Source organism: Cololabis saira, chromosome 20, assembly GCF_033807715.1.
Source record: "Cololabis saira isolate AMF1-May2022 chromosome 20, fColSai1.1, whole genome shotgun sequence".
In the NCBI taxonomy this organism is placed as follows: domain Eukaryota; kingdom Metazoa; phylum Chordata; class Actinopteri; order Beloniformes; family Belonidae; genus Cololabis; species Cololabis saira.
The window spans coordinates 39543517-39556432 of record NC_084606.1 but is presented as its reverse complement, the minus strand read 5'-3'; the positions used below and the strand labels follow the sequence as shown (position 1 = coordinate 39556432).

General features: G+C 42.3%; 1 protein-coding gene across 1 annotated transcript in view; it reads right to left on the bottom strand.

The window, feature by feature from the left end:
- Nucleotides 1-504: 504 nt before the first annotated feature.
- Nucleotides 505-12916, bottom strand: part of aco1 (aconitase 1, soluble) — a 38166-nt gene continuing 25754 nt past the window's right edge. Inside the window, exons 15-21 of the mRNA XM_061709959.1 lie at nucleotides 12765-12889; nucleotides 12044-12148; nucleotides 11798-11940; nucleotides 9507-9654; nucleotides 8156-8278; nucleotides 7822-8007; nucleotides 505-2104 (exon numbers count right to left, since the gene is read on the bottom strand). Of these exons, the coding sequence (XP_061565943.1) occupies nucleotides 1988-2104; nucleotides 7822-8007; nucleotides 8156-8278; nucleotides 9507-9654; nucleotides 11798-11940; nucleotides 12044-12148; nucleotides 12765-12889 (947 nt within the window). The 3' untranslated portion in view covers nucleotides 505-1987. The remainder of the gene's footprint in view (nucleotides 2105-7821; nucleotides 8008-8155; nucleotides 8279-9506; nucleotides 9655-11797; nucleotides 11941-12043; nucleotides 12149-12764; nucleotides 12890-12916) is intronic.

Genomic DNA, 12916 nt, shown 5'->3' with positions numbered 1-12916 from the left:
TATGAGGTCTGATCACTACGACGGAGTATTAGGGCCAAACTAAGACAAAAAAAAATGGAAATTACGAGAATAAAGTCATAATATCATGAGAATAAAGTCATAATATCATGAGAATAAAGTCGTAATATTACGAGAATAAAGTTGTAATATTACGAGAATAAAGTCGAAATATTACAAGAATAAAGTCGTAATATTACGAGAATAAAGCCGTAATATTACGAGAATAAAGCCGTAATATTACGAGAATAAAGTCGTAATATTATGAGAATATAGTCGAAATATTATGAGAATAAAGTCGTAATATTATCAGAATAAAGTCGTAATATTATGAGAATATAGTCGAAATATTATGAGAATAAAGCCGTAATATTACGAGAATAAAGTCGTAATATTATGAGAATATAGTCGAAATATTATGAGAATAAAGTCATAATATTATGAGAATAAAGTCGTAATATTACGAAAATAAAGTCGTAATATTATGAGAATATAGTCGAAATATTATGAGAATAAAGTCGAAATATTACGAGAATAAAGTCGAAATATTGCGAGAATAAAGTCGAAATATTATGAGAATAAAGTCGTAATATTATGAGAATAAAGTCGTAATTTATGAGAATAAATTTATGAGAACTCTAACAGGAAGAGCTTCTTCTCCCGGTGTTAAAATGAGGAATATTGAGCATCTTGTGACGTTATATTTTGGTATCGGTTTCACAAATAAGGAAATACTTAATCTTTTGTCACATCAGCATGGAATTATTATCAGTATAAGGACTTTAAAACGATACAAACAACTGCGTCTATTTGGAAGAAGGAAACACAGACTTGGAGGAAATTTCGTCTTTTGTGAAAGAGGAAAATCTTTCTGATCATCCTCATTGTTTCCTGAGAAACAACCAAACCTCTTTGAATGGAAGCAGATGGAACCACCGCTACTATACTATACTATACTAGACAGCTCCTCTTCCACAAAAGACATATGTGCTCTTCCTGTTAGAGTTCACATAAATTACAACTTTATTCTCGTAATATTACAACTTTATTCCCAAAATATAACGACTTTATTCTCATAATATTACGACTTTATTCCTGCAACATTATGACTTTATTCTCGCAATTTTACGACTTTATTCTCATATTATTATGACTTTATTCTCGTAATTTCCATTTTTTTTTTGTCTTAGTTTGGCCCTAATACTCCATCGTACATTGCCAACTCAATACGTCTAAAAACGCTGAAACCAGCTGAGTTCACGTCGTTTAGCAGCTGCTTTTGTTGGCACATTACTGCCCCCTGTAGTTCAGGAGGGAGACGGCCGTTTAAACATCAGATCAGGTACAGTAATCCCTGGTTTCTGGCGGGGGTTACGTTCCTAAAAGAACCTGTGATAGGTGAAATCTGCGAAGTAGCAACCTTTACTTTTATTTTTTTTACTATCATTATACAAGGCTTCAAATTGCGGAGATCAGCCCCGCCCCACTACGACCCCATTAATTGGATTTGAACGGGAGAAAATGAAAAAGGATTATGAAAAAAAATACAGTAAGTACAGTAGGACAAATAGTGACTGGCGCGTATTTCAGTCGTTGTTATTGCTCTTTTTTTCTTCTTCTAAACTGACGTGCCACCATGGATTATATCTGAGAACTGTAATGAACGATTCATCAAAGGCTCCCGCTCTTGAGCTGCTGCTGAAGCTCATTGGCCGTTCTCAGCGTTGTTGCTAAGCAAACAACGTTAAGATACCAAGGCAAAGACACCAAGATAAAACCTTCATGTTAGCGATGTCCGTCCAGCCCCGGAGTATTCCCTGGAGCAGAGCAGCGTTCCCAGAAACGGAGAACAAACCGCCGTAGCGCTGCTGGTCTGGCTCAGGTTCGGGGGGGGCTCTGCGCGGCTCACGCAGGTTAGTGGCTGTTAATTAGTGTTTACGCCGCCTGAATTATCAGTTAGCGCCGGCTGAAGAGGACAGAATCAGAGCGATTAGTTCTCGGACATCTTGCGGATCATGTAGTTGAGGATTCCTCCGTGGCGGAAGTACGTCAGCTCCACGTCCGTGTCGAACCTCATGCGAACCTGGAAGGATTTCCCCGTGTCCAGCTGAGGGGGAGAAGGTCAGGTCAGGTCACCACACACAACTCAGGGAAAATATTCTCAATCCTTGGTGCTGCTTTAGTTTTGAAGATATTACGTTATATTTCAAAAGGTCATTCAAAGTTCACGCAGCCCCCCGACCAGTGGCGTTTTTGTTATAGTCTTACTAACATGTTGTATTCTAAATCTAGGCTATTAGTATGTTATCATGATGTTCAAAATAATTCAAAATAGAAAAATCGTATTTTCGCATGTAAAACCTCCCGTCAAGCGATGTGTCGCAGCTCCTGGACTGTTAAGGCTGATTTATGGTTCCGCGTTACACCAACGCAGAGCCTACGGCGTAGGGTACGCGGCGACACGCACCGTACGGTATGCGTCGCCGCGTACCCTACGCCGTCGATTTAACGCGGGACCATAATTCAGGCTTACGACAACTCATTGTCGGGGCAAAGCGACGGGGGGAAAAATGATTTGGAGTGTGCATTTTCTGTATTTAACAGCGTTTATGTGTAATGTATATGATTAATAACAGCAGCACGTCAGTGATTAGGCGCCTCTGCTCCTTCACCCCCCCCCCCTCTCTCTCCTCCCCGACACATACTAGTATGAGGCTGCAGCTCCAATGCGCACCCCCTCGAGCACACGCTGGAGCGTGAGTGTTTTGGATTGACGGTAACTTTATGGAGAGGTAGAAAAAAAAGAAGAGAGGAAGAGAGAGAAAGAATCAGGACGGACAGGGGAAGCCAACAGGTTGGTCTAATATTAGGTGGAAATGTAGGAACAGCCACTAAGTGATTAATATCTGAATATGATTTATATTGAAAAATTCCATAAGCAAGATTTGCAATTTATTCAAAGGTATTAAAAATGCTTGCTGCACAAAAACCTAGATGCCCAGTATGGTTTGAATTTCTACTGACCAACCTGTGTCCTTTTGGGAAAATTAGTGCAGGCAGACATGGCAAGTCAATCACCACAGAGAGGAATGTGGAACAGAAAGTTGAAGATAAGAGGGGGGGCCGAGGAAGGCGTTGAGACTCATGTGAGGGAGGTGTGGTTATCAGTAAGTGTATGTGTAAGCGGTAAGTCTGAACTTCGCTCAGAGCTGCTCCTCAGCCAATGTCCTTGATGTAATTTGTAATTTGCTGAATAGGCTCCAGCTGATCCAAAATGCAGCAGCACGATACTGACAAGAATCAGCAGGAGAGACCACGTCTCTCCAGTGTTGGTGTCGCTCCATTGGTTACCCGTAAAATTCAGAATCCAATTTAAAATGTTATTACTTGCGTATAAAGCCCAAAACGGCTTAGCTCCGCATTATTTGCAAGACCTGATAGTGCCTTATGTTCCTGTCAGAGCTCTCCGTTCTCAGAGTGCAGGTTTACTCGTAGTTCCTAGAGTATCTAAATGTAGATTTGGAGGGCGGGCGTTCTGCTATCAGGCACCACTACTATGGAACCAACTTCCAATCGGGGTTAAGGAGGCTGACACCACCTCCACCTTTAAAACTAAACTTAAAACCTTTCTGTTTAGTAAAGCCTATAGTTAGTGTTTAGTAAACCTCTAGCTGGTGTTGGTAAATCTCTAGGTAGTGGAAACTCTAGTGTGCCACAGTCGCTCCTGTAGTTTCTTGTGCTGGCCCCCCCTTCTCCTCCCTTTTCTCTCTTTTGTCCATGTTGCAGCATCCTTTGCCGGACACCGGAACCTGCAGTGTGGGAGTGAGGGGGGCAGGGTAACGGCCCCTTTTGGGCGGGGGAGAAGGTTCGTCCCTCAAGACTCCTCTCCCTGGCCCTGCCCCTTTTCAACCCTTCCCCGACCCTGCACCCCAACCTGGGACTTGATGATTGGGCCGGAGCTTCGGGAGCTGCGTGCTGGCCTGCGGTCCCCACCCCTGGTCATCCCGTTGCTGCTTCCACCTGCCTGCTGTGCTGTTGCCGTCCCTGACCCACCAGTCTGGCCCTCGGCAGGAGGGTCCCCCCTTATGAGCCTGGTCCTGCTCAAGGTTTCTTCCCTCCTAAAGGGGAGTTTTTCCTTGCCACTGTTTGGCTTAAGGTTTTTCTCCCACTAGGGGAGTTTTTACCTGCCATTGTTTATGTAATAACTACTCGGGGGTCATGTTCTGGGTATGGGTCTCTGGAAAGCGTCTAGAGACAACTCTGTTGTATTAGACGCTATATAAATAAAATTGAATTGAAAATTGAATTGAAATTCCTTTCCTTTTTAATCTCGATATTTTGACTTTTTTCTCGAAATTTTGACTTTTTTCTCGACATTTCTCTTGAAATTTCGACTTTTGTCGCAAATTTGTACTTCAACATTAATCTTGAAATTTCAACTTTTTTCTGGAAATTTCAACTTTTTTCTTGACATTTTTCCCGAGTGCATAATGAAAAAAAAAAAATCTTTCCCCAGTTCTAACTAATATAGAAACATGCAGCATGTGTTGCCTTCATTCTAAGGCTGATACAAGACTTTTAATTTTTTGCGGCTCCAGACATATTTGTTTTTTTTTTGTTTTTGGTTCAAAACTACAGTGGCCGAGACCCGCCATTGCTGAAAATAAAAGTAACGCTGCAAACAGAAACAAACGCCCCTGCAAATAAAATAAACGCTTAGCAAATAAAAATAAACGCTGCAAATATAAATAAACCCCGCTGCAAATAAAATAAAGAAACGACGCAAATAAAAAAGCCACAACGGAAGTGAATTACCGGGGACTATTTTTGCTGATGCACCGGTGTTGCACATTAAAAATGACACGTAGCGACGTTGAACACTAACCTTTTCACTTATTTTCTCGTTCGTTGTTCTTCTTATTCCTCGCTCTTCTTATTTCTTCCTTTTCACTTACGTCCTCTTCGTCGTCTTCTTCTCCTCTCACGTAAAAAACACCGGTGCATCAGCAAAAATAGTCCCCGGTAATTCACTTCCGTTGTGGCTTTTTTATTTGCATAGTTTTTTTTATTTGCAGCAGCGTTTTTTTATATTTGCAGCGTTTCTTTTATTTGCAGCGTTATTTTATTTGCAAAGCATTTATTTTATTTGCAGCAGCGTTTATTTTTATTTGCAGCGTTTCTTTAATTTTCAGCAATGTGCGGGTCTCGGCCACCGTACAATACGGCTCTTTCAACATTTTGGGTTGCCGAACGCTGTTTTTGACAAAGTCGGGGGGCTGCGTGAATTTAGAATGACCTTTGAAATATAACGTGATGACCGGTTGGAATGGTGTTATTTATGGTCTGTACTCCAACACATGGGCTTCAGTGATAGTTTTATTTCTATGATTAAATTATTGTATGTCAACCCTTCTGCAGTTGTTATAACGGGCAACACTTGCTCATCTAGGTTTCCAGTCTCCAGATCCTCTCGTCAGGGCTGCCCTTTATCTCCACTTCTATTTTCTTTATCTCTGGAACCGGTTTCTCAGGTGATACGACAGTCAGAGGTTCTTGAACCAATTATTATTCACAATACTCCACATTATATCTCTCTGTACGCAGATGATATTTTGATTTTTACAAAAAATCCATCTAAATCTCTCCCACATCTCTTTAAAATGTTTGATGTCTTTAGCAGTATATCAGGTTATAAAATAAATTGGACAAAATCAGCCTTAATGCTATTGGGAAGACCGGGTGATCAGACTCCCCTCTTTAATATTCCAGTTGTTTGTGAATTTAAATATTTAGGAGTGTCCATCCATCCCTCCCTTACCTCACTAACCTCTGCTAACTATAATAAAGTCCTAAGTGATATTGATGGTGACTTGAAAAGATGGGGTATGCTCCCAACCTCCTTTCAATCCAGACTTTCAGTCATCAAGATGAATATACTGCCTCGCATTAATTTTACCAGTTCCATGATCCCTCTACCTCCACCGGGTGGTTACTGGAAGAAGCTCCAGTCCATTATTAGTACATACTTATGGAACAAAAAGAAACCCAAAATCAAAGCTGCTACTCTGCAAAGGTATAGATCCTCAGGAGGTGTTAATTTGCCCAATTTTGAATGGTATTCATGGTGTTTTATTTTGCGTCCACTTACTACTTGGCTGAACTCAGAGACTCTAGTGTCCTGGCGCCCTATCGAAGAGCATCTAATCTATCCACACAAACTGTCTAATCTGATATACTCCAATATACCCCAGAGGACAGTAAAACGCGATTTTGGGCCAATAATTTCGTATCTTTTTATAGTATGGCATAAAGTCCAGCGATTTGCCAAAATTCACAATCAATTCTTTGCTCAATCCCCTATTTTTCTTAATTATTCTCTTCTAATCGAGAAAAAACCAATTGTTTTCCCAAAATGGAGGGATAAAGGAGTCTGGGTGTTTAAAGACATCATAGGAAGAAGTGGGCTTCGTGAATTCCATGACTTAGATAGGTCTTACAACCTACCAGGTACTTTTTACTTTTATCTACAGTTACGTGCAGCAATGCGCGCTCAAGGTGTTCCGTGGGGCACTGAGTTGGAAAACCATCCTCTCCATGCTCTTTTTGACACTAAAGGCAAAAACAATGGTATTGTTTCTGATTTATATAAATTCATAACCAAGGCGTCATACAAACCTCTATTTCTTAATAGACTCTGGAAGACGGATATTAGTACTCCCTCAGATCTAGATTGGCAAACTATATGGTCAAATGTATCTTTGTCTTCCAGAAATCCTGATCATCAAATGATACACTACAAATTTATTCATAGATCTTACTTAACTCCTCGGAGACTACAACAAATGAAATTCAGAGATAATCCATACTGTGATTTTTGTCCAGACAATACCATTGCTACTTTCTATCATATGGTTTGGCAGTGTCCGGAGGTAAATAGTTTCTGGAATAATGTTTCGTGTATCATGTCTAACTTAACTGGAAAGGCCATTCCTCACTCACAAGCTTTGCTTTTACTTAATGACACCTCATCTCTAAAACCAACTATAAACAACAAGCGTTTATTGTTGGCTGGTGTTACAGCCGCTAAAAGAATGATAGCCTGTCGCTGGAAACCACCACATGCACTGTCAGTGAGGGAATGGCTTTTTGCTTACCGGGATATTGCACAGCTTGAGCTTTCTACAGCTCGCCTACATCATGCCAAATCACCAAATATCAATTGCTGGTCAAATCTATTAGAGAACATTTCTGAGAGGTTATGAATGTTTGTGGTCCAACTCGTCCATGGTTTACATGATCTTTGTCTGTTTGGTTTTATGTTTAGAATGGCTTATTTAGTGAATGGGAATGTCATGGGATTCCTGGATGGCAAGGGGAGGGGGTTGGGAGTGGTGTACGTGCTTTGTGTTTTGTTGCTGCTGCTGTTTTTGTTTTGTGTGTTCTGTTTTGTGCTTCTTTTTTTTTTTTTTTTTTTATTTATTTATTTAATTTTTTTTTTTTTTTTTTGCTCTCTGCATTTGGATTCATTATTTGGGGGGGTATGGGGTGGGGGTGGAGTGGGTTGGTGGGAGTGGGAGGGTGTGGGAAGGAAGGGGGAAGAAGCATCTGAGCAGGTGGTGTTTTGTTGTATTTTTTTTTTTCTCTCTCCCTGGACTGTGGGGACGCTTCTCTATATATATATAAATGAAAAATAAATAAAAAGTTGATCACAAAAAAAAAGAAATGTAACGTGATATCTTCAAAACTAAAGCAGCACCAGGGATTGAGAATATTTCCGGGTAGTTTATGGTGGGGCGGGGCAGCAGCGTGTGCAGGGCGACCTACCGTGACGTCCACCAGCATGCGGGGCGTCAGCGTCTCGGGGATGGAGACGGTGTAGCGCTCACGGCCCGTCAGGCCCAGGCCGTCGGCCGTCTGGCCCGGCAGGAACTCCAGGGGAATCACCCCCATCCCCACCAGGTTACTGCGGTGGATCCTCTCGTAGCTCTCCGCCAGGACCGCCTTGATGCCCTGCAGGAGAAAACACAACCTAAACACGGGAGCCAAGCTGGGAGTTAGCTCCTTCTACAGGATTTTTGTTGGTTTACTAGTTAAAGTAGCCCGGGATTAACTGGCACTCTACGACTGATCTGCTGATGAAACCCAGAGATCAGCTCACCAGCAGGAAGGGGCCCTTGGCGGCCCAGTCCCTGGAGCTGCCGGAGCCGTACTCCTTCCCCGCCAGAACCAGCAGGGGGACGTTGGAGCGCTGGTACCGGTCTGCAGCCTCAAACACATCCATCTGAGAGAGGAGACAAACACATGGGGAAATGATCAAGAGTACAGGGAGACAGGAATCCCTGGTTTCTGGCGGGGGTTACTTTCCAAAAAGAATCCGTGATAAGTGAAATCCGCAAACTATCTTTTTTATTTTTTTTTTTACTATTATTACACAAGGCTTCAAATTGCAGAGATCAGCCCCGCCCCCACCACGACCCGATTTTTTTTTCGACATTTCGACTTTTTTCTCAAAATTTTGACTTTTTTTTTTTTTTTTAAAGATTTTTTTGGGCTCTAGTGGCCCTTTATTCAAGTTGCAGATAGGAAGGGGGTAGAGAGAGAGAATGGGGATGAAAGGCAGCAAAGGTGCGCAGGCCGGGATTCAAACCTGCGACCGCTGCAGGGGAACTGTAGCCTCAGTATATGAGCCGCTACTTAACCCAGTGCGCCACCGAGCGGCACTTTTTCCTCAAAATTTTGACTTTTTCTCGACATTTCGACTTTTTTCTCAAAGTGCATAATGAAGAAAAGAAAAATCTTCCCCCAGTTCTAACTAATATAGATTAATGCAGCATGTGTTGCCTTCATTCTAAGGCTGATACAAGACTTTTCATTTTTTGCGGCTCCAGACATATTTGTTTTTTGTGTTTTTGGTCCAATATGGCTCTTTCAACAAGCCACCATAGATTTGTTGGGCCACCGTCATGTGATTATGTGAACTCTGAACTCTTATGAATGTTTATGAACATTTGTGAATATGTGAAATTCGACTTTAAAGCTGGCGCAATCCTCAGTCTGAAATCAGCTTGGAATGCCTCCTAAAACGGCTGCTTTGTAAGGACTCCAAAGCCCAGCGGGCCTTGGAGGTGTGAACAGAGGGCGGTGCCTGAAACGGCGCGCGTCCAGGAAACTGCGATCTGCCTGCGGGCTTTGATGACGTCACCGGTCCTGGCGCTTAAAAGCGATGGGACCCCAAAAATCTCTCTCTTCGCCTCTTCGCTCTTCAGCTCTCGGCTTCTTACGGCACTGGGTTAAAGTGAAGCTACACTAATGTGGACGTAGCCTCAAACAGTCCTGAGAGGACCTCTGGATTTAATAATAATACTCTTTATATTCTGCTATATAACTCTTCCTCTCTTTATAAAAGTTGTCAAACATTCTTTGAGGATTTCAACTGAAAATCTTGAGCTGCTAATTGTGGACATTTGTAGGTATCATATGAACAAGAACATCAGTAATAAATGGCTCACCGTCTCTCCGGAGGGCAGGTGGACGGTTTGGGGCGCCTGCTTGTTGAGGAATTTATTAAAGAGGCGAATGTTGGCGAAGGTTCCTCGAGCCATGACGGCGTCGTTGCCCCGGCGAGAGCCGTACGAGTTGAAGTCTCGAGGAGTCAACCTGCACAAACACAAGGGAGCAGACATTTAAAGAGTCAAACGACTGAACCGGAACCAACATTTGACAAAGTCCAGTCCACGCAAACCACAATGATCTGCTGAGTCTGACTGTGAGTCCATCCCTTTTATACAGGACTATCTCAGAAAATTAGAATGTTGTGATAAAGTTCTTTATTTTCTGTAATGCAATTACAAAAACAAAAATGTCATACATTCTGGATTCATTACAAATCAACTGAAATATTGCAAGCCTTTTATTATTTTAATATTTTAATATTGCTGATTATGGCTTACAGTTTAAGATTAAGATTCCCAGAATATTCAAATTTTCTGAGATAGGATATTTGAATTTTCTTAAGCTGTAAGCCATGATCAGCAATATTAAAATAATAAAAGGCTTGCAATATTTCAGTTGATTTGTAATGAATCCAGAATGTATGACATTTTTGTTTTTCTAATTGCATTACAGAAAATCACAATATTCTAATTTTTTGAGACAGTCCTGTACATTCATAAACTATTTTGTGCTTCTTAGGTGGACGTAGTAAACCCTGAGTTTGCCTCCCCGGACCTAAATAAAGATGCTAAATAAATTATAGATGCATTAGTAATTTCATAATCCACTAGGTTTGGTGTGAAGCACTTTAGGATCATTGTGTTAAGTTATGTTACTGTATAGTGTTGCACTATACTGCATTTAATCACGTTGTTAATCGTTCTATGTTGAATTGTCTTGTATATTGTTCGTTTTTTTTGTTTTTGACCATGTATTCTGACTGACACAGATGCAAAAAGAATTTCCGAAAGGACAATACATTGAAACTAACTAACTAACTAACTAACTAACTAACTAACTAACTAACTGTAAGGTTAACTAAAGGTTAGCCTGGTGCAGCTGCTCAAGACTTCCAGTTTTTGTCTGGGGCCTCATTGTCCTTTTAAAACTTTAAGCTTCTGTCCACCAGACATGGAAATTCTCAGTTCCTCTTTAAATAAAAATGTCATGATTCACCTCTACCCCTGTTGTCTGTTTCCTCCCACACACACTCTGTACAAACGGTCAGTATCTGTCTAAAAATCCTCAATAACAAGCTAATGCAAAAGAGGAACTACCAGAGATGTTCAATAAACGAGACAGCGCACTACGGTTGGGTTTCCTGTCTCTGTGTCACGTGACTGCCACGCCCCTTTAGGAGACCGGAAGTAGGTCCTGAGTCTATTGAGTCCTATGGGAAAAGTGAACGTGAGCACAGATTATTACCAATTCCTTCGCCCCATAGTAACCTAAGTAAATATGGGACCCATTTTCCAAAAGCCACAAACCTTCTGAACATTCTGACACCAAAATTGTTATTGTTGTGCGTGCGTGCGTGCGTCTGGCGTGCGTGCGTGCGTGCATCTGGCGTGCGTGCGTGCGTGTGTGTGAGTGTGTATTGATTGTATGATAATAGGGTAGGCATTACAAGCTCATGCTTCAGCCTACGCCTTTTTTGGTCACATCTTTTGAGCCATCTCTTTAGTTCCTCCCTGGTTTTGCTGTTTTCCCCATGTGTGCTGTATAATGATGATGGTTGCACCGATGTAACATTGTTTTTTGTTTTTTGGATGACCAAAATAAACAATAAAAGAAAGAGAAAGAAAGAAAATGGACATTTTCAGACCGACAAATTAGGAGAAAATTAACTTTGTTTGAGACCTGTCTCTGTCTGAGCAACACTCTCGCCAGATTTGGCTCTCATCGGATAAAATGAAGTTTAAAACTAAAATAAAACTTGCTTCTTTGCTTAATGATACTGTTATTTTATTATTTAAGTCTTTTTGGAAGAAAGTTGTACTGTATCTAGTGTTTTATGTTCCAAAACGATGTGGGGAGAGGGGCGGCCACGCCCACTTAGGAGACAGGAAGTGAGGTCAGAGGGGTGGCCACGCCCACTTAGGAGACCGGAAGTGGATACCATTTCATAACATTGGCAGTAACGGTAATGCGCTATCTTCTGTATAGAGGTTCTTTGGAACTACCGAAGCACTCGTCAGCAGCATTCACAAGAGATGAGCCTCCGTTGCTCTGAGAGCTCCGACGTCGCTTCCCCTCCTGCAGGAGCGCATTTAAAGATCATCTGCCGGTGAGGTAGCTGAGTGTTTACCCTCTGCCGGTGAGGTAGCGTGCAGCAGAGCTGCTCCTAGCGATGTTCCCTGCAGGAGAGATGTGGTCGGTGGTGACGGAGTCCCCCAGATTCAGCAGCACGTAGGCGTCGGTGATGGAGCGGGGAGGCTGCAGCGTCCTGGTCTGAGGGAGGACAGGGAGCAGAGTCAGGGGCTGGAGGTGGAGGTGGAGGCAGCTGAGATCTGAGGTGTGGAGTCAGCGGTGATGCTGAGGTGAGGAGTCGTACCAGACCGTGGAAGAACGGAGGGGACTTGATGTAGGTGGATTGGGGGTCCCAGGTGTACAGCTTATCAGAGGGAGCAACCAGAGAGTTCCAGCGTTCATTCACCTCCTGCAGAAGAAACCACTGTCAGACCACGAAGACATTCCACTCCAGCTTCAGGAAATCATTTCATTTTCATTTCAAATTATATATATATATATATATATATATATACACACTAATTTTTAATATATTATTATTATTTTCTTTTCTTTTTAAATTCAAAGCGGAGGGGGGGTCGGGGTGGAGGTGAGGGGTGACATCCGCTGCTAGTCTAAAACGCGAAAAACACAGGGAAACGCACAACGAGCACACAAGCCTCGGAGATCTGTAAGAGAGAGCAGGCAGAGACACAAACAGCAACCATTTCAGGTCCCTGGGACTGAATCAAAGCTAGAATACTGCCATTATCTGTCCTAGAAACTGTGGAGTGAGTGGATACAGCGTCTATTACAACAGAAGTCTCTGGGATCTTTCCAGAGACCCAGAACATAAACCCCCAGCAATTATTAAATAAACATAACAGTGGCCAGGAAAAACTGCCCTTTAGGAGGGCCTCCTGCTGAAGACCAGCTGGACAGAGCAGGAAAAGAGAGAACAGACAGAGAGAATGAAGAACAGAGAGAGGAGACACGCAGACACAGGTGGAAGCAGCAGTGGGATCATTCCAAGCTGAATTCCATACTTCAATCTTCTCGTAGACTTCTTTGAACATTGATGGGATGACAAATGTTCTCTCCACTTCATGGATCTCCTCCCGAGTGGGCCAGATGTCCCTGAGGAAGATCTCTCTGCCCTCCGAGTTCACCGCTGCACAGGAAACACGCACCAAGAGTT